The sequence below is a fragment of the Sciurus carolinensis genome, chromosome 6, assembly GCF_902686445.1.
Source record: "Sciurus carolinensis chromosome 6, mSciCar1.2, whole genome shotgun sequence".
Lineage (NCBI taxonomy): Eukaryota > Metazoa > Chordata > Mammalia > Rodentia > Sciuridae > Sciurus > Sciurus carolinensis.
The window spans coordinates 94,088,521-94,115,716 of NC_062218.1; the positions used below are offsets into that span (position 1 = coordinate 94,088,521).

The 27,196-nt window shown below is 34.0% G+C and overlaps 1 protein-coding gene across 5 annotated transcripts in view; it reads right to left on the reverse strand.

The window, feature by feature from the left end:
• The window catches only part of Tmem232 (transmembrane protein 232), a 266,848-nt gene that overhangs the window by 69,707 nt on the left and 169,945 nt on the right, over positions 1–27,196 (reverse strand). The window contains exon 15 of one of the 5 annotated variants that reach the window (XM_047555715.1): positions 26,042–26,164. The exons of the other annotated variants lie outside the window; for them this stretch is intronic. Within the exon in view, the coding sequence (XP_047411671.1) occupies positions 26,113–26,164 (52 nt within the window). The 3' untranslated portion in view covers positions 26,042–26,112. Of the gene's footprint in view, positions 1–26,041; positions 26,165–27,196 lie in introns of those variants that run through there. 5 annotated transcript variants of the gene reach the window in all.

Below are 27,196 nucleotides of genomic sequence, written 5' to 3' on the forward strand. Positions count from 1 at the left end.
TGCAGAAATAGAGCAAGCAATTATGAAATTCATCTGGAAGAATAAAAAGCCTAGAATAGCTAAAGCAATCCTCAGTAGCATGAGCGAAGCAGGGGGTATTGCAATACCAGATCTTCAACTCTACTACAAAGCAATAGTAACAAAAATGGCATGGTATTGGTACCAAAATAGACAGGTAGATCAATGGTACAGAATAGAGGACACGGACACAAACCCAAATAAATACAATTTTCTCATACTAGATAAAGGTTCCAAAAATATGCAATGGAGAAAAGATAGCCTCTTCAACAAATGGTGCTGGGAAAACTGGAAAACCATATGCAATAGAATGAAATTAAACCCCTATCTCTCACCCTACACAAAACTCAACTCAAAATGGATCAAGGACCACGGAATCAGACCAGAGACCTTGCATCTTATAGAAGAAGAAATAGGTCCAAATCTTCAACTTGTTGGCTTAGGATCAGACTTCCTTAACAGGACTCCCATAGCACAAGAAATAAAAGCAAGAATCAACAACTGGGATAGATTCAAACTAAAAAGCTTTCTCTCAGCAAAGGAAACTATCAGAAATGTGAAGAGAGAGCCTAGAGTGGGAGAATATCTTTGCCAACCATACCTCAGATAGAGCGCTAATTTCCAGAATATATAAAGAACTCAAAAAACTCTACACGAAGAATACAAATAATCCAATCAACAAATGGGCTAAGGAAATGAACAGACACTTCACAGAAGAAGACGTACAAGTAATCAACAGATATATGAAAAAATGTTCAACATCCCTAGTAATAAGGGAAATGTAAATCCAAACTACCCTAAGATTTCATCTCACCCCAATTAGAATGGCGATTATCAAGAATACAAGCAACAATAGGTGTTGGTGAGGATGTGGTGAAAAAGGAACACTCATACATTGCTGGTGGGGTTGCAAATTAGTGCAGCCACTCTGGAAAGCAGTGTGGAGATTCCTCAGAAAGCTTGGAATGGAAACACCATTTGACCCAGCTATCCCACTCCTTGGCCTATACCCAAAGGACTTAAAATCAGCATACTACAGAGATACAGCCACATCAATGTTCATTGCTGCCCAATTCACCATAGCCAGATTGTGGAACCAACCTAGATGCCCTTCAGTTGATGAATGGATAAAGAAACTATGGCATATATATACAATGGAATATTACTCTGCAATGAAGAATGATAAAATTATGGCATTTGTAGGCAAATGGATGAAATTGGAGAATATCATGCTAAGTGAGATAAGTCAATCTCAAAAAACTAAAGGACGAACAATCTCGCTGATAAGCGGATGAGGACATATAATGGGGGGTGGGAGGGGTTAGCATTAGTTTTAGGGTTAGGTTTAGGGTTAGGGATAAGGAGAGCGGTAAGAATGGAGGAAAGAAGGACTATATGGAGGGAAAAGAGGGGTGGGAGGGGTGGGGGGGAAGGAAAAAAAAATAAACATCATTGCCCTATGTAAACGTATGATTACACAAATGGTATGCCTTGACTCTATGTACAAATAGAGAAACAACATGTATCCCATTTGTATACAATAAAAAAAAAAAATAGAAAAAAAAAAGAATAGGAACCTCCATAAAGAAAGTAAGTGAATGGTTACCAGGGGTTGCGGGAAGAGATAAACAGGAAATGTCTACTTCAGTGTACAGATTTCATTGGAGATTGACCAAAATATTCTGGAATTAGAAAGCGGTAATGATGACACAACTTGGTTAATATACTTTAAAATCCTAAATTGGATAATTTTAAAACATATATTTTCTGTAATGTGAATTATATTCAAATTTTGAAAACTCTCTGGTGCACCAAATCAGATGGAAAGAGGATTGTGAAAGTGAGAGCAGAAATTAAATACAAAATAAAATTTTGAAAAGATAAATATTATTTTGGAAGAGATTACTAAAGAAAACAAATTTGAAATGTAGAAAATAAGCAATATTAGGATGGGAAAAAGTAAGAGATTAAAGTTATATTAAAGATTACTCTGACCATTATATACAAATATGTTTCAAAATCAAAATGGACAGATTACTAAGAAAAAGTGAGGTAGCAGTTGAAAATATCCTCATTAAGCAAAAACAACCCAATCAAAGTCCATATTCAGTAACCTTTCAAAGAACAGAATATTTCAATATTGTCAAGAATCTTTGAGGATAAAAGACAGACTACATTGAATTATAAAAGCAGGAATAAATTATTAACAGAAAGGAAAATTATAGACCAATGTCATACATGCATGTAGATGCAAAATACCTTCACAAAATATAAGTAAACTGAATATGGGAACATTTAGAAAAATAAAACATTATTACCAATTTGGAGTTGCTCCAGGAGTATTAGTGTAACTTAATATTATATAATTAATCAAAAATATGAATCAATAATGTAGGAAACAATAGGTAATTTAAAATAAAGATTTTTTGCACTTTGATGAATAATATCTACCAAAAATTTTCAATAAATATTATTTTTATGGTGAAAAGTTCAAACCATTCCCTTTAAATTTGGGAGCAGCACACAAATACTGATATTATTTCTATTCAAGATTTAATGCAGCATGCAAACATTGAGTGATCCAAGTAAAATAAGTTATAAAGGTTTAAAAGTCACATATTTCACAGAGAAAACAGCACTCTACAGAGATATTATTAATGGGAAATATTTAAAAATTGACTATTTGTGACATAATTATCACATAATTATCATAATTACCATAATTATCAAATGTACTCACTTCTGTACAGTTGCAAATTTTAGGAAATACAATATTTCTCAAAAATTGTTTCAAATCATCATTTATTGGTTACAAATAAAGTTATATAATATCAAAAACTTTGCTCAAAATGATCTGGGATTGGTGGGATACAATCGGTAGTAGTATACATAAAACAAAATTTACTACGCTTGATAATGGTCAAAGCTAGAAGTTGTGTGAAAATCAACTGTACTATGCACTCTACTTTTCTATATATTTTAGACTTTTCACAATGAAAGGTTATTTTAAAAATTCATAAACACCCAACAAACACAAAACTAGAATTAAACCAAAAAACATGAACTAATCTTTATAAAGGCAATTTTAGATTTCTTTTAATCCATAATTAAAAGAAAAGTTAAAATATGTTCATAGAGACAGAAATTTAATACCATAAAGGAATTTACTTCTCCAAATTGATTAACAAATAAGATTCAACTTATTTAATTAATTTAGTCTCAATTAAATTAATTTCTAACTGGTACATAAACATAAAAATTACACAAATTAATGGGATAAATATGTTTTGATACATGTACACACTGTGTAATGTTTAAATCAGGTTAAATGTATTTATCTACTCAAACATTTACCATCTCCTTATGGTAAAAACTCAAAATGCTTTCCTTTAACTTTTTGAAATGTACAGTACATTACTGCTATCTATAGCAACACCACTGTGCACCTCTGCAAACTGTAACGTAGTACCTATTGATCAGACTTTCCCCATCCATCTCTCTTCTTACTGTCCCCAGCTCTGATAACTACCATTCTGCTCTCAACTCAGAGGAGGTCAATGTTTTTAGATTCCACATTTAGTGAGATTACACAATGCTTGTCTTGTAAGTCTAGTTTCTTTCTTTTAACATGATGATCTCCAGTTCCTTCTGTGTTGCCACAAACAGTAGTATTTCAATCTTTTGGGGGATGTAATAGTATTAAATGGTGTATACATACCTCATTTTATTTATCCACTTATCAGTAAATGAACACTTAGTTTGTACACACTATTTTTTTTTTTTTGTACTAGGGATTGAACCCCAGGGTGATTCACTACTGAGCTACATCCCCAGCCCTTTTTAAATATTTTATTGAGAGACAGGATTTTGCTGACGGGTTTATGGCCTCTTTAAGTTGTTGAAGCTGGCCTTGAACTTGTGATCCTCCTGCCTCAACCTCCAGAACTGCAGGGATTACAGGTATGCACCATTATGTCCAGCTCTAGATTAGTGTGAATAGTGCTGCAGTGAACATGAGAATATAGATATCTCTTGAACACAGTGATTTAATTTCCTTTTACCTAGCAGTGTGACTGCTGGATCATATGATAGTTCTTTTTTAATTCTTTCAAAAATCTCCATACTACTTTCTCTAGTGACTGTACTAATTTACATTCACACCAAGAGTATGCAAGTCTTACCTGTTCTCCACATCCTCACCAGGACTTGATCTTCATTTTCTTTTTTTCTAACTCTTGCTTCCTTCCTTTTTTTTTTTTTTTTTTAAGGTAACTATTCTTACTGGGGTGTGGTGATATCTTGCTGTAGTTTTGATTTGCATTTCCTTCATTATTAGTGATTTTGAACTTTTTTTATACACCTTTTGACCAGTCGTATTTCTTTTTTTTTTTTTTTAATTTATTGAGAAAATATCTATTAAGGCCAATTGCCCTTGTTTTACTTTTTTTTTTTTAATACTCTATTCCAAATATTTCAGACATTATTTACCCCCTGTAAAATGTAGCATGTAAATATTTTCCCACTTTCTCTAAGTTGTCTTTTTGTTTCCTATGTTGTGCAGAATTGGTTTTTTTTTGGCTTTTTTTGTTTTTTTGTTTTTTTGGTTGGGGGAGGCAGAAATTGACTCAGGGGCACTAACCACTGAGCAACATTCCCAGTCCTATTTTGTGTTTTATTTAGAGACAGTGTCTCACTGAGTTACTTAGCACCTCGCTTTTTTCAGAGGCTGGTTTTGAACTTGGGATCATCCTGTCTCAGTCTCCTGAGTCGTTGGGATTATAGATGTGGCACCACTGCGTCCGGCTATGTAGAACTTTTAGTTTGATTTAATCCCATTTGTCGATTTTTATTTCCTGTGCCAGGACATTATACCAGTCCGAAGTCCTGAAGTATTTCTCTTACTTTTTCTTTCAATAGTTGCATAATTTCAGGCCTTCCATTTAAGTCTTTTATCCATTTTGAGTTATTTTTGAAACTGGCAAGAGATAGGGGTCTACTTTCAATCTACTGCATGTGGATATTCAATTTTCCAAGCACCATCTATTAATGAGGCTGTCCTTTCTCGAATTCAAGTTCTGGGTACCATTTTTGAAAATAAGTTGAGTGTAAATGTGTGGGCTTTCTGCTCAGCTATTTTGTTCCCTTGGTTTATGTGTCTATTTTTGTGCCAATTCCACATTGTTTGGGTATTATAGCTCTGTAGAATATTTTGAGGAAAAGTAACAAAATGCTGTACATTTTGTTCCCTCTGTTCAAAAGGCCTTTGATTATTTGAGATTTTTTTTGTGTTTCCATATAAATTTAAGAATTGTTTTGTTAGGTCAGTGAAAATGCTCTGACAGAGATTGTACTGAACATATGTATTGCTTTAAGGTATAATTTAAGGTACATTTTAATAATATTGATTTGTCCCATCCAAGAACTTGAAATTTCTTTCCATTTTATTGTGTCCTCTTCCATTTATCTCATTAATGTCTTACAATTTTTGTTGTATAAATCTTTCATTTTTAAAATTACATTTAATCCCAGGTATTTTCTCTAGCTATTACAAGTGGGATTGTTTTCTTGATTTCAATTTCATGTAAATCACTATTGGCCTATAGCAATGTTGCTGATTTTCCTATGATGATTTGTAGCCTGCAACATTGCTGAATTTAATAGTTCCAATAGTAGTGTTGAGGAGTTTTTGTGATTTAACATATATAATGAGAAATCATATATACATATATAATGAGATTTGACTTCTCTTCTAATTTGGATCCCTTTTACTTCTTTCTCTTCCCTGATTGCTATATAAATTCCAGTAGTATGTTGAATAAAAGTGGTAAAAATGAGAATTCTTGTTTTGTTCTAGATCTTAGAGAGAAAGCTTTCATCTTTTCCCCATCCATTATAATGTTAGCTGTTGACTTATTAAATACAGTTTCTATTATGTTGAGTATGTTCCTCCTATACCTAATTGTTCAGATTTTTATTATGAATGGATATTGAATTTTATCAAATGTCTTTTCTGCATCTATTGAGATGATGATATATTTTTTGTATTTCATTCTGTTGATGTAGTGTACCATGTTTATTGATTTTCATATATTGAACCATCCTTGTATCCTTGGGATGAATCCAGATGGATTGTGCTAATTAATCTTTTCAGTGTGCTATTAAATATGGTTTGTTGGTATTTTGCCACATGGATAAGCAATGTGAACACAACAAAGTTTTCAGTACATAATGTGTGAATACTGGCTATTATTATGGGATAAAAAAGTCTGTATCCTTACTTCATGCCAGAACCCCATCTCCTTTAATGAAAGAAAAACAAGAGGCAGACTTTTAAACTTTTGCAATAAAATACGAGAGTATATTTTATGATATTGGCACAGGGAAAGACTGCTTAAAATTGAGTAAGTATTCTAACTAATAAATACAACCTAACTAAAATTAGAAAATTATGATTGTCATAAAACAGCATAATGAATGTGGAGCCAAACCATGGTTCATTAATAGAATGAATAAGCCAAAATAAAAATGGACAACTGACATGAAGAGGAGTTTCAGAAGATATACAAATGGGAAGCAAATGCTTGGAAGTCATTAAACCCTTTAAAATCACAACAGTGAATTACTTTTGTTTATTCACTAAATTGACAAATTGATAAAGTCTGACAGCACTAACCGTTGGTGACAAGGGGGAACAATGTGAGTTTTACAATGCCGAGGAAAGTATGAATCAACACTACTACTTGGGGGAGATAGAGGGCAATAACTATCTTAAAAACTACACATTCACATATCCTATGACCCAGAAATTCCATTCTTCGGTAACACCTAGAAAAATAGTTCCATACCATACCAGAGCCTGAATAGAAATGTTGATAAGAGCTTCATATTCAATAAAAAAACTGAAAAATTATTAACTATTCATTGACAGAATTAAAAAATATATTATACAATGAAATATTATAGTTCCATGAAAATAATTTAATTACTGTAACTAGATATGACAACATAGAGTGATGTCTGAAACATCTATTGATTGGACAAAAAGTAAAACAAATCCTGAGTATTATATATAGTAATAAATATTTAATAAAACATAAAATCATGCTAATCTAAATAGTTTAGCATTCATGTACATGTTTAATAAAGATTTACAGGAAAACAAGAGAAAGAGACACAAATTTCAGAATAAATATGAGGACAGTATGAGGATGGATAAGATGAACATATTGTAATTTTTGATTTCAAGTTATATGGTAGGATTATGGGTAGTTCCTTTTTTCAGTATTTTTTATTAGTTAAGCGTCACTACTTACATTGACATAGCATACATTTTTTATAAACAAAATATTACATTAAAATTAATTGAGTCTTTGAAAAATTAAGCAGTTTAGAAGATCATGGCAAAAGAGATAGCTGTAGTTTAAACTAGGTCTTGTCCACATTACCAATAAAGATTCACAGATTCAATGCAATACCTACCAAAATATCATTTTTTTCTTTACAGAACCAGAAAAAAATTAATATTCATATGGAAGCACAAAAGACCACAAGTAGTAACAGAAATCATGACCAAAAGAGGTATCACACTACCTGACTTCAAAATATATTACAAAGCCGTAGTAATTAAAACAGCATCATTTTGGCATAGACAAATGGAAGAGCACAGAGTGCCCAGAAATAATATTATGCATTTACATGCATCATATTCTTGACAAAGTTTCCAAAAACATATGTTGAACAAAGGACAGCCTCTACAATACATGGTCCTAGGACAACTTGATATTCAAATGCAGAAAACTGAAACTTGACCTTTATTTCTCACTGAATACAAATGACAGCTCAAGTCCAAGTACATCAAAGACCTGAATGTAGTATTTGGAACTCTAAAACTAGTAGAAGAAAACCTAGGTGGAGCACTTCAAGGCATTGATAAAGGCAATTCAATTTTTTCAAATTCAACAATTTTATAATATATATCCCAAATCACAGGAAACAAAAATAAAAATAGACAAATGAGATCACATCCAACTAAGAAGCTTTTATACAGCAAATGAAACAATACATTAAAGAAACAACGTAGAGAGTGAAAATAAAGTTTGAAAAACTCTTCATCTGACAAAGGATTAATATCCAGAATGTATAAGGAACTTTAAAAAACTCAATAACAAAAGAAAAAAATCAAATTAAAAATGGTCAAAGGACATGAAGAGACACTTCTCAAAAGAAGAAATTCAAATGACCATTTTATGAAGTAATCTCCTATTTCAGCTGCCAGGGAAATGCAAGTCAAAACCACAGTGAGAAATCATTTCACCCCAGTTTAAAATGACTATTATTTACTATTATCAAAATGTAAAAAACTAACATGCTGGCAAAGAAGTTTAGAAAAGGGAACTCTCATATGCTGTAGGTAGGAATAAACTGGTACAGCTACTATAGAGAAGGATAAGAGGGCTTTTTAAGAAACTCAAAAATAGATCTCCCATATGATCCAGCTGTCCCATTTCTGGATATATATCCAAAGAAAATGATATAAACATATTGAAGAGAAATTTACATGCCCATGTTTTTTGCTGTACCATTTACAATGGTTAAGATATGGAATCAACTTAGGAACTCACTGACAAATGAATGAATAAAGAAAATGTGTGAATACACACACACACACACACACACACACACACACACACAGAAATCTTATTCATCCATAAAAAGAATGATATCCTGTTATAGCAAAGTGGAAGTGGCAAACTTTTAAGTCATGTGCAGAAAGATAAATTTCACAAGTTCTATCTCATTTACAGATGTTTAAAAAAATCATTGGAATGTATAATCATGATTCCTAGAGACTGGGAAAGGTAGGGCAGAGATGGGATACTTGGAAGTTAGGTAGTGCATACCCAAGCACCGTTAGAAAAAAATAACAACTTCTAGTGTTCTACAGAGAAGTGGGGAAGAGGGGGGACTGTAGTTCACAATAACCTATTATATATATTAAAGAGAACGACGAGAGAGGAACTCAAGTCCTCCAAAGACAAAGTAATGATAAGGAGATAGATACATTACCCTGACTTGACCTACAAATATTATATGCATGTATTAAATATCACATTGTAATACATAAATACGTATAATTAGTACTTGTTAATACAGTTTCAAAAAAATTGTCAAGGAAATATAAATGTTAACCTGATTTGATCACTATACACTGTATACATGTATTAAATTATCATAAGGTAGCCCACAAATTTGTGCAGTTAAATAATAATTTAAACTTGGTGTGCTGGAGCATGTTTGTAGTCCTAGCTACTTGGAAGATGAACACAGGAAGATGGCTCCAGCCCAGGAATTTGAGAACCTCTTGGGCAACATAGTAAGAGCCTATCACAAATAACAATAATGACAATGGTAGCAATAATAATAATGTTAAAAAATCAGGCCTACATTATTCTTATATGTCAATATTTTCATTTCATTTATTCTAGTTTTTCCTAACTTGGATGCACAGTTTATTTTAAAACACCTATGAGGTTCTAAGAAATAATGATGTCTAGATTTCACTTCTAGAGCACCTAATTTAATTTGACTAGACCTTGACATTAGGATTTATAAAAATTCTCTAAGGTAATTCTAATGTGCAATAATGTATAATAACTGCAGATATATTCTAAAATAATCATGCTTCAGAAACTATCTTACTTAGTAGAAAGAACAAAATGAAAATGTACATGTTGATTAAATAAAACATTACATTTAGCCCAAATGTCCTACTTTGTAGTAAGGGAATGTTGAAATAAAAAAATAAGGCTTTACAGATATGAAAATTATGATTTTTCCAATCTAAAAATATAACTGAGGCAAGAATATATATTAGCATATCCATTATAGTAATAAATGTAATATCACATTGAATGAAATAATTTATTTGACTCAGGAAACAAAACATATTTCAGATATACTGTGAGAATAAATAAAATAACTATATTAACTTAATGCCACATTTATAACCTTTATATTTACTAGAACATAAATGGAAGTGATCTGGTCTTTTTGAAAGAGTAATGATTCCATTATTAAATATCAATTAGAGAAAATAAATATTTTTTAGGTGAAAAAAGAACAAATGTATGCCTCCTTTGCTAATGAAGAACCACTAAGTTATAATAAATAAAAAGAAATACTAGAACTTCAAATAAGAATTTCAGATATATATAATAAAAGATTATCTTTTTGCATTATCCTTTAAAGTTAGATATCATTACTTATAAATCTGAGCTTTTGATTTCACAGGAAAACTACATTCAAATCACAAAATTACAACAAATAATTCCACTCACAAATTATTATTAGAGACTTTACCACAACTTCTAGTTGTATTAAAACTTCTAGAGCTATTTTGATAGTTTTATTTTGTAGTTTACTTCAGGAAGTTTTTCATTTTTATACAATAAAATTAGGTATATTAAATTTATTTGCATAATATCTAAGCTCTTTAACAATTTAAAATGGTTGTGAATACAGTTTTGTTCCATAAAAAACTACTGTAACTTTCATATTAGTCTCTGAGCAAAGAAGCTATAAATAATTTTAATGAATTGAAGCTCATGAATAATGTTATTATTCACCTAGAGTTCTAGTTTGGAAGATCACAGTTTTCATATCTGTAAACCCTTATGTTTTTACTTCAATGTTGCATTTATAGAAATTGATTTAGGTTGCCATCATGTGGTATGATGATTATGTTCAAAAAGTAAATGCATACTGGCACAGAATTTATGTCTAGCATAGCATTCCTACAGTTTTTTTTTTCATGAAATTTAGTTCTGTTTAAGAATCTGTGAAAGGATAGGTGGTTCGATAAGAGGCACATGCAATTGTTTCATAACTACAATGCCTTCTTGTATGCAAGGCTCATTTAGGGAAATGGACACTATAAAATCAAAATTTTGGAAACAACAGAGTTAGACCAGTTCATAACTTCTCCATTACCAAATTGAATATATGAATGAGGCCATCAGGTACTCCCAATGTCAGGGGAAAGGTATTTTAATTTTTCTCTTTCACTCTAAAGAATCTAATTCTGTCATCCACCTACACTAAGAAGAGAGAACATGAGGAAGAAAGAACAAATCTATACTTTGATTGTGAATGGAAATTTACCTTGTCCTGATTCTACTCTGATGGAAAAAGAAACAAATAGAATGATTGAATTCATGGGAGCTGGCCAGTAACTTTCGAATTGGTCAAAAGAAATTCTGCTACCTTAGTGGGTCTTAGTGTCCTCATTTGTCAAATGAGGTTTGGTTGAGTTATATCCATGGTCTCCAAATCAATAAAGTTCCTATATGTTTGCCTTTATTCACACTTTAAAAAAACTCAATTAGTTTGGGCTTGGTGGCACATGCCCATAATCCCAGCGGCTCAGGAGACTTAGAAGAGGATCTCAAGTTCAAAGCTTAGTCTCAGCAAAAACCAGGTGCTCAGCAACACAGTGAGACACTGTCTCTAAATAAAATATAAAATAGGACTGGGGATGTGGCTCAGTGGTTGAGTGCCCCTGAGTTCAATCCCTGGTACTACCACCATCCCCCCCCAAACAAAAAAAAATGCCAACTATAAATTTTAAAAAAGTATGAAAATCTACAGGAGAAATAAAGAAAAGATGTTGGGAACTGAAGCACAACTCCCTATGTACAAAGATGATAAAATTGAGGGATAAAATGCGTTCTAGACTACAAGTATAGATTTCAAAGAAAGGAAAGATGAGCAATGAAGACCAGGAAAATCTTAGCAGTTTTGTGGGGACATGAAATTTGAATTGAGCATAGAAAAAATTAGAATTTGGGTTGACTTGTGTGAAAGAGACTTTTAAGCAAGTGAGGGAGAAGACACCAGGGGAAGAAGAACCAATGATAGAGATAAGTAAATAAAGAGACAGGGACTCTATGCTAATAAAACATGACTTGAAGGATGATTTCATAAGAAGGAAATTTTACACTCAAGTCCAAAGTATTTTTAGCTTCTCCTGAAAGGGCAAATCTGATAAAAATAGTTCACTAAATGGTGAAGGTCAATGAGATTGACCCTTCTCATAACACATGCTATTCCAATCCATCTCATCCTCTAGAATTTTCTGTTTCCCCAGTTTGACAGCTTTTATGTTGTCTATTCCTGCAAGCATTAATTTGAATATACAACCCCTGAACATAGAGTTAAATAAGCCCAAAGGAGGAAATGATTACAAAGGTCAATTAAGTGAAGATTTTACTTTAGATATTTTTTATCTTCTTAGTTAAATTTTTTCCTTGGTATTTTATTTGATTATTTATTGCAGCTATTGTAAATGAGATTTCTTGATTTATTTTTTGGATAGTTCACTATTAAGTGTATAGAAAAGCTTCTGATTTTTGTAGGTTGATTTGGTATCCTGCAACTTTCCTCAAACTGTTTATTAAATCAAATAGCTTTTCCTATTGTAGAGTCACATGTTTTCTATATTTAAAATTATGATGTCTGCAAACCGGGACAATTTAACTTCCTCCTTTTCCATGTAGATGACCTTTATTTCTCTCTCTCTCTCTTGCCTAATCGCTCTGACCAGGACGTCTAGCCCTATGTTGAGTAGAAATGGTGAAAGTAGTGTTCTGTGCCTTTCCTGACCTAGAGGAAAAGCATTTGAATTTCCCCACTCTGCTGTGTTAGGTGAGGGTTTGTTACCTACCAGCTATTTTGTGTTGGGGTACATTCTTTCTATACCTAATTCATTGAGAACTTCTATTTGTGAAAGGATGTTGGGTTTTGTCAAATGTTTTCTTCTCTATGTCTATTGAAATGATCATGTGGTTTCTTCCTTCTTTCTGTATTACATTTATTGATTCACATGCATCACACAGTCCTTGCATCCCTAAGTTGGATACCACTTTATCACAGTGAATTTTTTTAAAATAAGTTATTAGATTCAGTTTGCTAGTATTTTGTTGAGAATTTTTGCATCTATTTCGTAGAAATAATTGACCTGCAGTTTCTTTTTCCTTTGTTGTTGTTGTTATGCCTTTGTCTGGTTTTAGTATTGGGATAATAATGGTGTTTGTAGAAAGAGTTTTAAAGAATTCCTTCCTCTTCAATTAGTTTTGAAAGTTTGAGAAAAATTGGTATTAATTCTTTAAGTGTTTCATATAATTCATCAATGAAATCATCAGATCCTGGACTTTTCTTTGATGGGAGAATTTTTATTACTGATTTGATCTCCTTATACATTATTGGTTTGTTCAGTTTTTCTACTTATTCTTAACTCGGTCTTGGTAAATTGTATGTCCAGGAATTTATCCATTACTTCTAAGTTTTGCAATTTTTTTGTCATGTAGCTGTTCAGAATAGTCCCTTATCTTTTGTATTTCTCTGGTATCATCTGCAAGGTTACTGTTATGTTGTTGTTGTTGTTTACCTCTTATTATTTACTTGAGTCCATTTTGCCTCATTCCAGGTAAGGGTTTGTTTATCATTTCAGAAAATCAACTCTTAGTTTCTGTGATATTATATATATATATATATATATATATATATATATATATATATATATATTTAATTTTGCATACTTTAATTTCAGAACAAAATAAACAGCACCCCCCAATACATAACAACTCTCTTATAAAATTAGGGAGGGGATGGGTCTCAAGGTCCTTGTTTTTCTTTCTTAGATGCAAGAGCACAGAGGGAAAAAAAAAAAAAAACACTAGATAATTAGCAGAGGTAGGACAGGGTCACTGAAGGCTGCTGTAGGAGTCATGAGACACTAAGGAGAGGGTATATGATTTTGAAGTAGAAACTTTTAATCTACTGCTGCCGTGTGAGACACATTCACATCACCCTCATTGGGTTACCAGGAACAGTAGCACTGGGTTCCTCTGTTTATATTTCTTGTTCTCCTAGTTCTTTGAGGAGTGACATTATTTGAAGTATCTTTTCTTTCTTGATGTAGGCATAAATTGCTATAACCTTCACTTTTAGAACTACTTTTGCTGTATTCCATTGGTTTTAAAATGTTGCATTTCATTATCACATATCAAGAAATTTTAAAATTTCCTTTTGATTTCTTTTTCAAAATGATTATTCAGGAGCATGTTGTTTAAAAATTGAAGGAGACCCAAATAGATGGAAAGATATATCATGTTACTGAACTGGAAGAGTTAATTTTGTTAAAATAACCATACTGCCCAAAGTAAATGGAAGATTCAGTGCAATCTCTATTAAAATACCAAAGATATTCTTCACAGAAGTAGAAAAAATTTTAAAATTTATATGGAACCATAAAAGAATCTGAACAGCAAAAATGATCTTGAGTAAACAATAACAACAAAACCACAAATCACACCTGGAGGTATCACACTGACTTCAAAATATACTAGAAAGCATTAGTAGCCAAAACAGCATGACACTGGCATAAAAAGAATACAGACACATACTGGGGAAAGGATAATCTCTTTAATAAACAGAAATGAGAAAACTGACCAAATACATAGAAAGAATGAAATGAAACCTTTACCTTGCACTATAAAAAATCAGCTCAAACTGGACTTAAATATAAGAGCTGAAATTATTAAGTTATTAGGGAAAATATAAGGGAATGCATTATGACATTGAACTAAACGAATGGTTTTGGGGGAGATAAGACCTCAAAGGATTGCAACAAAAGCAAAAATAGAGATGATTTCATCAAAATAAAGATTCTGCACAGCAAAGGAAAAAATCAACATAATGAAAAGAAAACTTACAGAATAGGAGATTATATCTGCAAACTACGTATCTGACAGGGTTAATATCCAAATTACATAAGGAGTTCAAACAACTCTGTAACTACTACAAAACAGCCCAATAAAGGGCAAAAGATATGAATAGACATTTCTCAAAGGAAGGTATACAAATGATCAACAAGCATATGAAAAAATGCTCAATATCATAAAAAATCAGGGACATAGAAATCATACCACAGTGAATTATCACCTTACCTCAATTAGAATGGTTATTATCAAAAAAAAAAAAAAGTGTAGGTGAGGATGTGGAAAAAAAAGAAAACCTCATACACTACTGTGGGTATGTTTACTATAATCATTGTGAAAAACAGTATGGAAACTCCTCAAGATATTAAAAATAGAGTTACCATGTAATCTAGCAATTCCACCACCGGGTCCACATCCAAAGGAAATACACCCACATATCAAAGAGATGCCTGCACTACCATGTTTGTTACAGCACTATTTACAGAATAGTTCAAATATAGAATCAACCCAAGTGTTCACCAAGTTAAGGGACAAAGACAATGTGGTACATTGTAATGTAATACTCTTTGGCCACAAAGAAAAGCTGAAATCTTGGTATTTGTGACAACATGTATGGAACTAGAGATAATTATGTTAGGTCAAATAAACCAGGCACAGAAAGACAAATACCACATGACTTCATTCATATGTAGATTCTCAAAGAGTTGAGGAGTAAAAGAAGTGAGCATCCTGGTGGACTCTAAGGCTATTGGGGGGACGCTTAAAAGAATGGTGGTATGGGGAAAGATTAGTCAGAAGATACATAACTACAGTTAGGAGAAATAAATTTCAAAAGATCTGTTATAACAAGGTGACTATGCTTAATGATGATATGTTGTATTCTTGAAAACAGTAGGGTGGACTTTGTGTGCTTTCACCTCCAAAATGATAACTATGTACTATTGTTTGGATATGAGCTTGTCCACTAAAAACTCATGTGTGAGATAATGCAGGAATGTTCAGAGGTGATTGAGTGTGAGAGTCGTAACCTAATCCGTGGATTAATCCATTTGATGGATTAATAATATGAAAGAACTACTGTACTATTTGGTAACTGTAGGCAGGTAGGATGTGAGGAGGAAGTAGGTCCCTGAGCATGTGCCTTTGGTATTTATATTGTCTCTGGTTCATCATTTTTTCTCTCTGCTTCCTGTCTGCCATGAACTGAGGAGCTTTCCTCCACCATGTCCTTCTGACATTATGTTCCACCTCATCTCAGGCCCAGAAGAATAGAATTAGCTGTCCATGATCTTCACATCTGAAACCATGAGCCCAAAATAAACTTTTTCTCCTCTATGTTACTCTTGTCAGGTGTTTAGGTCACAGCAACGAAAAACCGACTAACACACTATGTGAGGTTATACACTGGTTAATTACATAGATTTAACCATTCCACAAAATGCCTAGATAAACATTTCAAAAGGTCATCTTGCACATGATAAAATTACAATGTTATCTATCATATTAAAATAAGTGAATAAATGAGCCACAATAAATGGTAATAAGTGAAGATAGTGAATACTTTTAATGCCTCAGTTTAAATGAATCCCTTTTTACCAAACCTAAGTTAAAGACTCTTGAAATAAGTATGGGAAATTAAGTCAAGAACATTCAAAAGGAAGTGTAAAACAAAGTATCCCAAATCTGGAAGCTTTTACACTCCTTGATATTATAATATCAACTTCATATTAATGCAAGAAGAAAATAGTAATGTCTCTTCTACTCAATAAACTTTTCCCCGAAGTAACATCATTTGACTCAGCATAAGAATTAAAAAGCTGATGATGAAATTGGTTTTTTTAAAAAACAAATTCATTATCCCCCCTGAACAGAGACTGTGAATTTCTAGATCATATAATTTGCTATGCCCTATCTGGTTCTGAATCTTCCAGTTATTTTCATAAGGGAGTCTTAATATTAAAAAATTATCATTTTCCCAGTTCCAATTCTGGAAATGACATATCAGTTTAATTTGAATTACTTTCCCAGAGGTGACAATCATGAGTTCTGGATAAAATATAAAAATCAACTTTTAAGACACTGGAGAGCAACTGAAAGCAGACAGAAATCGAATGGGGTTTAACTCTTGGAAAGAATGGGAATGCAACGGGGTGGTACAGTCATTAATGTGATGTCCCTTAGGGAATGCTCCAGTCTTCCCACATGAAGAAAAGCTAATAGTTAAGCAGAAACCTTCAGGTCTATTGCTTTAGGTGTCAGAAGAGTTTGGGTTGTTTCAGAGCATCTGGAAATTTACAGGGAAAATCCCAGGAAGTAGAGGACCATAGAAGATGAAGCCAGAATGTCTGTATGTAAACCTTTTTCAAATCCTTGGATGAGTTCTGAACTATGGCTATGTGGAAGAAACTCCAGCAAGCAAAGGAAAAAGTGACTACTGGAAGACTGAATATTTGTGTGTAAATTTAAGCTATTGACCATTGCAAAAAAAAAAGTACATAATTTGCTCACTACTCAATCTGAGGAGTTTGCCCAAAACTGTTATCTGGTCATTAAACTTCAAACAACCATCTCTTTAGAGCAAAGACTATTTTCTAGGACCAAGGAATTTTCTCTAAGACTAAGGACTAAACTAAAGCATAACACCCTGAGAAAGTGAAAACTAAATGTCTACAAGTTCAAGGTGATCAGTTAACAATTAAATTGCTGGCTACAACAAATATCAACTCTTTACAATAAGCTACCAAAATCCAGAATCTCTACAAGTTATTCTATATTATATGAAGGTCTTTATAATAACAGGAGTTTGATAAGTTGAAGATACTTATTGTATTACCTTAAACAACTACTAAATAATATAAAATAATTTTGAATTTTTTGTGTTCTGGTGGTTGTTTTGGTGGTTGTTGTTTTGTTTTGGTTTTGTTTTCTTTTTTGGTACTGGAGATTGAACCCAGGGACACTTTGTCACTGAGTTATATACCCAACCCTTTTAATTTTTTAAATTTTGAGATAGGATCCCACTGAGTTGCTGAGGCCGGCCTCAGTCTCCTGAAAATAGATGTATTTTTACAAAAAGGCCAACAGATGACATAAAATGAAATACTAAAACATTTTATTAACAATAAACAAGGAAAGGAAAAAAGTAGGGAAGAGAAAGATAAAACATAGAAAATAAATAGACAAACAGGTAGGTTTAAATTTACTCATATTAATTTTTACATTAAATATAAATATATAAAAGACTAATTAAGAGGCAAAAAAGTATCTAGCTGGATTTAAAAAGAAAAACACTGAACAAATGCTGTTTAAAAGAGTATATTTTAAGTTATAAAACACAGCTAATGTGAATGGAAAAGCATAGGGAATACACACACACATAATGTATATATATATAAGCACACCTATATAATATGAAAGATAAGCATTAGAACTGGGATGGAAGTGTACACATCAAACAAAGTAAATTTTCATACAAAGGAGATTTCTGGAAGGAAATGATACTTAATAACACTGAAATGGGATAAATTCCTCAAGAAACATTAAAACCAGGAATGTATGTGTACTTAATAGGACAGAGTCAATAATCAGAAAGTAAACTCTGACAGAAAAGATATTATGGTCACATCTTCATTTATATTGGGGGATTTAAAACTCTTCCTTCATTAATAGAACCCCAAATTAGTGAACATAGAAGAAATGTAATTATATTCCATTCACTTTGACCTAATTTGGCTTTTAGAACACTATACACAACTGTAGAATACATACTCTTCTCATGCATCTTGAGTATTCACTAATATAAACAATGGTAGACAACAGAAATTTCCATTAAATTTTTGAAAATTGATATTTTATGAAGTATGACATTTGATAACATTGGAATTAAATTTGAAATGAATAGAATGATGATCCTAATATTCCCAAATATTGGGAAATTAAAAAGCACACTTCCCAATAACCATGGGTCAAAAATAAATCACAAGGATATTAAAGGAATACTCCGCATTTAGTTAAAATGAAATACAACATTTCAAAACCGTATATAGAGGGAAGTTTAGAGTTTTGATGAAATATTTTAGAAAAAAATCACAGATTGAAAATCAACTATCAGTCATAACAAATATTCTGGAAATCTAAGGGCTAGGCTGAGGTACAATCTATACTTAAAATTGAGGACAGCAGATTCCCTGTCTGCTTAGTGAGATCCATATCACGGGGATGAAATGGTCAATTAGGGTCAATTTGTGTTGTGAAAGTGCAAGGATTTGGTTTTCCATCTAGACAGAAAAATAATTCTTATATTGTGCACCAACCAGTTTTCTAAATCCTTATGAACTGGTCATAATACAAAATATAAAATGCTTTTGGCAAAGCATTCTTCATCTTTTTTTAGAAATATATATTTTATTTCTGTAATAAATTTATTCATGATATCCCGCTAAAATGTCTCCATTAAGGAAAGTGACATTTTTCCCATTGTTTTCAGGGCTCTAGTAAGAACAAATGGTTTAATAATAAGCGGTCCTTTTACCTGCTCATGCTGGAACAGAAAAGGAAAATATCAGCCTTTTGTTGTACTAAGCTGCTCCAAATAAAAATGCTAAAGTAACACTGGAGCTAAAAATAAATTATAATCTAATGCATTAAACTCATTGAATACAAAATATTGGCATCTAATCTATTAATTAGCTCTGTTTATAAAGGAATTGCAAAAGAAAAGTAGAGTGTAAATACTAATTAGTCTTATTATAATTAATCATTCTACTTTATCCTTGTGATAATGTTATATAACCCTTAAGAGGGAATTATAATGACATTTTAAGTATAATCAAGGATTAAAACTTTTGAGTGCCTACATTAAAAATTGCAGGATAATTTTCATGAGACAAATTCATTTCAGGGAGGTGTAGCTTTAAGATGAACGCAGCAGAGGTGGCAACTTTAAAGGTTCTCATGGTGGTTATAGATTAAGGAAAGGAGAACGAACTTGAAGACCTCAAATAATCCATATGAATTGGCTATGTCCTTGGAATTTCCACATTAAAAATTAATTCCTTAGGATAATAGCTTATGGGTCCTCAAGAGTCCTCCTTAAAATTTTAAGCAACTATTGAAAGAAAAATCCCTGAAGACATTGTACATGAACATCTCACAAATCTTTGGTTGAAGCTAGCAAAGTGTAACAGGTGGTTTGAAAAAAAAAAAAAAAAAAAACACCATCAGAGGTGGAAAAGAATCCCCCACAACTAAGTGATTTGCTTAGGTCTAAATCATTTTTGAGAATCAGGAAGGGAAGTTAAGTTTTGTTGGGTTTTCAATAGAGCTGCATTGAATTATTCTGTGACTCTTAGAATAATCTAAGACCCCAAAGTGTAGAAAACAATATAATACAAAGTAAATGTTCGGGTTGAAATTATTATCAAAGTAGGAATTTCCTTATTTATTGTAGGAAGTTTTGTGATGATAAGAAAAAGGAATGTCACAGAAATGTATGAATGTATCATCATCATTAAGATGGAAAGTATAAAACAAATTAAGAGGGTCTTATTTTTTCTAAGAGTTTTGGTGGTTTTTTTTTTGCTATAAACTTCTTTATAAGAGAGCACACACATGTGTTTGTGTGTGTGTGTGTGTGTGTGAATTTTTAAAAACAAATTAAATACATGCAAACACATTAAATGTTATACCCAAAATGAAAGACCACCTTCAAAAATCCACCTTTTAGGATTATTGCAATTTAAAAATATCAGTATCCTTTCATAGATGTTCTCTATTTTTCTAATTATTCCAATGAATTGGTCAAATGTTGCCCTCATCAGGCCAGAAATGGTTTACAAATGAATTTTTACAGTTGCCAGGTGCTGAAATTATAGCCAAATCACACAGCTGTACTACGTGATACAAAACTCATATAGATACAAACTCAAATTCCAGTCACTGATTGGGAAGGATAAGTTCTGGCAAAGAAATTTTCACCTGACAATTAGTATAAATCAAGACAAGCTTTAAATCTTATAGGGGGATAAGCAAGACATCAATTTAGTTCAGACTGCAATCCTTTCTCTTCTAAAGGTAAATTTGCTCTCGCTGCTGCCCTGGTTAAAACAGTGACTCCCCTTTTCGCTTAGAACGAAACTGGAATTCCTCATTTGGGTTTGTGTGGTCTGGTTTAGGAGTCAGCCTCGCCAGCTTCCGCTCTCCCTCACTCACTGCTCTGCAGGCAGGCTGACCATCTTTTTAGAGCTCTTTCCTTCTGGGCTTTGCTCTTCTGTTGCCTCTGCCCATACTCTTGCTGGCTCTCCTCCAGCGGGTCTCCACCATAGTTGTTTCCTGGCTATCTAAAGTAGAATTCTCCTATTGCTTTCAGTCTTATCATCTGGTTAATCTCACACATGGGATTTAAAACAATCTGTAATAAATTTCACTTGCTTACTGATTTATCTGTCATCTCTTTTAGATCATAAACTATGTGAAATTGTTCACCCCCATCTCTACTATATAGAACGGTGCATGACCTACGGTACAGATTTCAGTTAAATTTAACCTCTTATTATTTTTATCTTTATTCAAATGTTTGACACAAATCCCTTCAACAGGGAGACTGTTCTGTCTCAAATATCAATTTTTTTCTTCCTTCCTGAATCAGGTGGAAAGAGCAAGAGCCCTGAAAAGTGACTAAGCTTTAGAAAAGATCACAGGATCCTCGGATAGATTTAGAGTGGAATGTGAGTGAAGAGCCAAAGATCATGTCACTATCTGAGTGAATGGAAGAAGGAATTTTCTATTTACTGAAAAAATAATGAGGTCAGAAGGTTCGAGTGAGAGGGAGTAGAGTTTAATTTTAAATATATTAAACTTATGTTAACGTATGTCTACATAGCTTAAAATAAAATGTGGGTGGTTGCATACCTGACTATAGAATTGGAAGAAAAAAAATCAGGCTGCTAAGAAGCCACTAGCGGCCAAAATAAAAATGTTTATCATGGTAAACCTTACTAACTGGATTAATTGAACAATTTAATCTATCTTTCATCTAGATTCTTGTTATTTACATCCAGTGTCTAGTCTACAGAGGTTAGCTTAGATTGAAATTCTTCAGATTAATTTGGTCCAGATCTTTGTTCCCCTAAAATTCATTATTCTAACTCTGAAAATCTTAAATTTTTGCTACTAAATTGATAGCAAATTCCTCCTTCACCTTGCTTTCTGCTTAAAAAGAAACACCAATCTTGAGTGTTTGCCAAATGACTGAGCATTAAATGGAGCTGTAGAACTTTTGTAGAGAAAAAAATGATGCCTTTGACTTTTCTGTACCTAAGGATCTGAACCTTAAAATTATACAAAAACATGGCAGAATTGACCCCTTGCATGTGTCCCTTTTTCTTTTCTCAATGTATTTCTCAGAATTTGTTGGGACTTAAGACAGTTATTGACCTGATTCTATCAGGCAATTTGTAAGTACGGCATAGGACATATGTTTGTAACTATAAATTAAAATAGCTCTCTATGTTTAGATAAAACAGTCACTTCACACGGTACTATTTTAATCAACTAATGTGCAATTTGGTACTAGTTTTCATTTTGAATACGGACATATTACAATCCTCCACTGAAACTCTCCTTTAAGATGTAGAGTTATGGACCATCAATCAGAAAACATTTAAAAATATGAAGAAGATATTTACACATAGCTGCTTGAGCAGAGGAAAGGGGTTCCTCATAAATTTTAAACACTGGACTTTCCAAGAGATAATGCTGGGGTAGAGGAGGGCAGAGATAAAACCTTGAAGACATTACACAAATTAGCTGCATGAATCATGCTTCTGCAAAGAAACAGATCAATAGGGTGTAGCGGGGATAGAGGTACAAAATAAGGACTTGCTTCAAGTGGTTATGGAGGCTGACAAGTCCCAAGATCTGCAGTTGGCACGTGGGAGACACAGGTGAGCCACTGTGTAGCTCCAGTTCTCGTCTAAAGGCCTGAGAGCAAGCAGAACTGATCACTGACCCTGAAAGTTCTAACTGCAAGTACACAGGCCCAAGACCCAGGATGTCAAGGCTTCAGTTTCAGTTTGAGTCCAGAACTCAGAAAAGATTGAAAACCCAGCTCAAGCAGTTAGGCAGAAGTTTCCTCTTACTCATAATAGGGTCAGGTTTTTTTATTCTTTTTTAAAATTTTTAAAAATTTTTAACTTTTAATTTGTTCTTATATATGAGAGTAGAGTGCATTTTGACATATTATACATATATAGAGTATAAGTTATTCTAATAAGGATCCCATTCTTATGGTTATACATGATATGGAATTATACTAGTTATGTATTCATGTATGAACATAGGAAAGTTATGTCTGATTAATTCTACTTTCTTTCCTATTCCCATCCTTCCTCCCTACACTTCATTCCCCTTTGTCTAATACAGTGGACTTCTATTCTTCCCCTCCCCACCCTCCCTTGTTGAGGGTTAGCATCCACATATTAGTGAGAACATTCAGGCTTTGGTTTTTTGGGATTGGCTTATTTCACATAGTATGATATTCTCCAGTTCCATCTGTTTACCTGCAAATGCTACAATTTCATTCTTCTTTAAGACTGAGTAATATTCCATTGTGTATATATACCACAATTTTTTTCTCCATTCATCTGTTGAAGGACACCTAGGTTGGGTCCATAGTTTAGCTATTGTGAATTGAGCCACTATAAACGTTGATGTGGCTGTGTCACTGTAGTATGTTGATTCTAAGTCCTTTGGGTATAAACCTAGGAATGGGATAACTGAGTCAAATGGTGGTTCCAATCCAAGTTTTCTGAGGAATCTCCCATACTGCTTTCCAAAGTGGTTACACCAATTTGTAGCTTCACCAACAATGCATGGGTGTACATTTTCCCCAACATCCTTGCCAACATTTATTGTTGTTTGTATTCTTGATGGTTGCCATTCTGACAAGAGTGAGATGGAATTTAAGTGTATTTTTCTTCCTTCTTGTGATTAGTGAAAATTTTTATTGCAAGTAACAATGTCCTGGGATTAGTTATAAGATCTGGAATTAGTTATAAGGTCCAGCCCCTCAGCCTGCTGAGAGGAAATGCAAGTGTGCTTAGGAAAGAGTCTTCACTGTAAGTACATTGTGGGAAGCCCATCGTCCTTAGTGGGAGATTCTTTTAAAATCAGTGATTTATGACCTGACCCTTGAGATCTTGATCTGAGGGAGGATGAAGGACATGCTGGACAGTGTGAACATGATCATCATTCCTTACACTAGTCGGTCCCAACTTGGCCAGTCTTTGAGTGGGTGGCCAGATACAGTCTCAACCCTACGAGAGACAGTTTGAACAGACCACAACTCAAGCCAATAATGTTAGCTGTTGCTGCCCGGGGCAACAATCCCGCAGATATTTGTTACCACCTGCAGCAACAATCGCGCGGGTATTTATCAGAGGTGGACTGGAAACTGAGCTACTTCTATTATCTTTCTCTTCAGTGTGCTGCTTTCTTGCTTGTTCTCTAGCTTATAGAGGAAGAGAGGCTTACTTGCTTTTAGAGGAAGTTTTAGAGGAAGACAGGCTTTGCTTAGAGCTTAGAGGAAGAGAGACTTTGCTTATCAGGAGAAGAGACTTGCTACACTTCCAGAGAGGCTACTATTATCAGAGGAGCTATTTCTTAAAGGTCTGCTGCTTCTTCTTAGAGATGCGTCCTGCATCCTGCAATCTTCATTCTGCGAACTGCAACCTGCATTCTGCAATCTGCCATCATCAACCCACAACCTAGAGGTGTCTACTTAGTCCTCCGCCCAGCGATCTATCAGAGGTGCTGCTTATCCGAGGTGCTTCCTATAGGTGCGTGTCTTATATACCTAAGGCAGCCAATCAGCTTAGGATTAGCACAATTGAAGCACACCCCTTGGTACCAATCAAGAAAGAATGAAGAATATCTGTTGACCACTAGCACAAAAGAGACATTAACTAATCAGGCAAAAGTAGATCACACCGTGTTAACACTAACTATGCGCCACCTCTTGGCTCAACGCCAGCCGCCATCCTAGGGCTACCCAAACATGTCTTCTGCAGTTAGCCATTAAAACAAAACATTCGTGCAAATGTAAAAGTCATCTATGATGCTCACCCCCATTTCTGCCTATGTTCAAATCTTTCTTAGTTTGGGGCTGGTGTGAAGAAAAGACAGTTCAGGATTGTGTGATCATGGAGATGAACAATCAAGAAAATGCAAGTTGTTGTCATGGCTACTCAGGGTTTTAGTTCAGCTGCTGAGGTATCAGAAATTCAGGCAGCCTTTTACCCCACTTTCCTCACTGAAAGCCACATACAAGAAGCAGGCATGCTTCCTGCCACCATTCGGAACAGGCATGAAAGGCAAATCATTTACTTTCAGAAACAAAGTCCAGGTGCACAGAGCTTTTGTTATTATTCCCTCATTCTATCGTTTTTCACCACCAACATCATTCAGCAAAATGAGTTGAGTTTTTGGTGTTTGGGGAAGGACAAAACAAAATAAAACAAAAGGACACAGATGGCAGAGATACACTATGACTGCAAAAGCAGAGGAATGTGGGGACGTGCTTGGCTTGCTAGGCTTTATGTGAAGCTTGCGTTTTTCTTATTCTTGTCTTTCAGGGTTTGCTGGGCCTGGGACTGTAGTAGCTGAGCTGCTGCATTCTTCTTCTGGAACTTGTTCATCTCCTCCTCAAGCTCCTTTTTCTTGTCTTACACTTTTTTCTTCTCTTCTTGGTATGTCCGTTTTAGAAGGTCAAACTTCTCGTGAAGTTCCTTCTCTGCTTACATTCAGCCTCTTTCTCCTTCACTCTCGTGACAAACATCTGTCTCATCTCTTCTTCTTTCTTCGGCAATTCTCCCAGGAATGCATTCCTTTTTGCTTCATATGTCTCCTGAAGACTGAAGGACTTGCTATCAACTCCTCAAGTTTACAACACTGATACAACCTATAATGGAGGGCGTGTGTCTGTTCCTGCAAGTTCTCCATGGTCACACTTATCAGCATCTCCTGCAGCTTCACAAAATCACAATGGTTTTCATTCTCAACCTGCACCATGCCCCAGGGGTACTTCCTGGCCTTCACCGTCTTGTCGCCAATCTCCACCTCTTCAGTGCTGCCAACCACTGCGAACAGGAGGTGCATGCTCATTGTTGCATTAATCTCTGCCACCGTTTCTTCATCTGTAGGGAACTGATATATCTGGATGCCGCTGCTGACTAGTTCACTCACAATCTTACTTTTGAATTTGTGCAATTCATTCTTGGCAATGCTGTCTGCTTTTGCAATTATTAGAATACTGTTCACCTTATTGTCCAGCTTTTTCATGGTGACCATGTCCAGGGACTTCAGTGAATGACCTACAGGGGTGATAAAGTAGAGACAAGCATGAATCCTCGTGTCATGGTAGTTGAAGAGAGAATGTTTAATCTTCAGTTCCTCCTGCAAGTAGGCCTCAAATTGGGCAACGATGTATCCCACTATTGGCTTACAGCTGTTATCTTTAGTTATCTGGTCTCCAAATCCCACAGTGTTGACCATGGTTAGCTTCAGCCACACATTGCTTTCCTGAAGCTCACAACTTCTGATCTTTAACTGGACACCTGGTTTGTTGTCACTTTCAAATTTGGTGTTGAATAAAGTATCAATCAATGTAGATTTGCCATGCCTGTCTCACCAACACACGAGATGTTGAAACGGAATTCTCAGAAGTAGACTTGTTGACCAGTTGGTCAGGGAGACTGTCAAATCCAGCATAACCAGAAAGGGACAAGTTCTGAAGTTCTTCATTCTGCCCCTTCCTCTTCAGATACCTCAAAGGTTCAGACAGCAAGTATTTTTAGGGTGTTTACCACATCCATCAAGATGGTTTCAGAGAACTTAGTCCGTAAAAGGCTGGCTCCATTTCTCAGGGCTTTAGGTGAGGCTGAGTATCATAGCAGGAGAGTATGAACAAGTGAAGCAGCTCACATCAAAATGATCAGGAAGCAAAGCTTTAGTGCAGTTTTAATTTGCATTTTTCTAACTGCTAGTGATATTTACCATTTTTTCATATTTTTTTTCAATCATTCATATTACTTCTTTGGTGAAGTATTTGTTCAGTGCCTTTGCCTAATTTGTTTCTAAGCTGACATGTTAGAGATTCAGTCCCACTTTTTCTTCCAGTAGGCACAGGGTCTCTGGTCTAATGCCTAGGTCCTTGATCTACTTCGAGTTGAGTTTTGTGCAGGGTAAAAGACAGGAGTTCAATTTCATTCTACTACATAGAGATTTCCAGTTTTCTATTGAATGAAGGCCTCCCAAATAAGGGAGGAAATCCTCTCTCCTTAGTACATTAATTCAAATTATAATCTCATCCACCAGCACTCTCCTAGACACATGCATAAAAATAT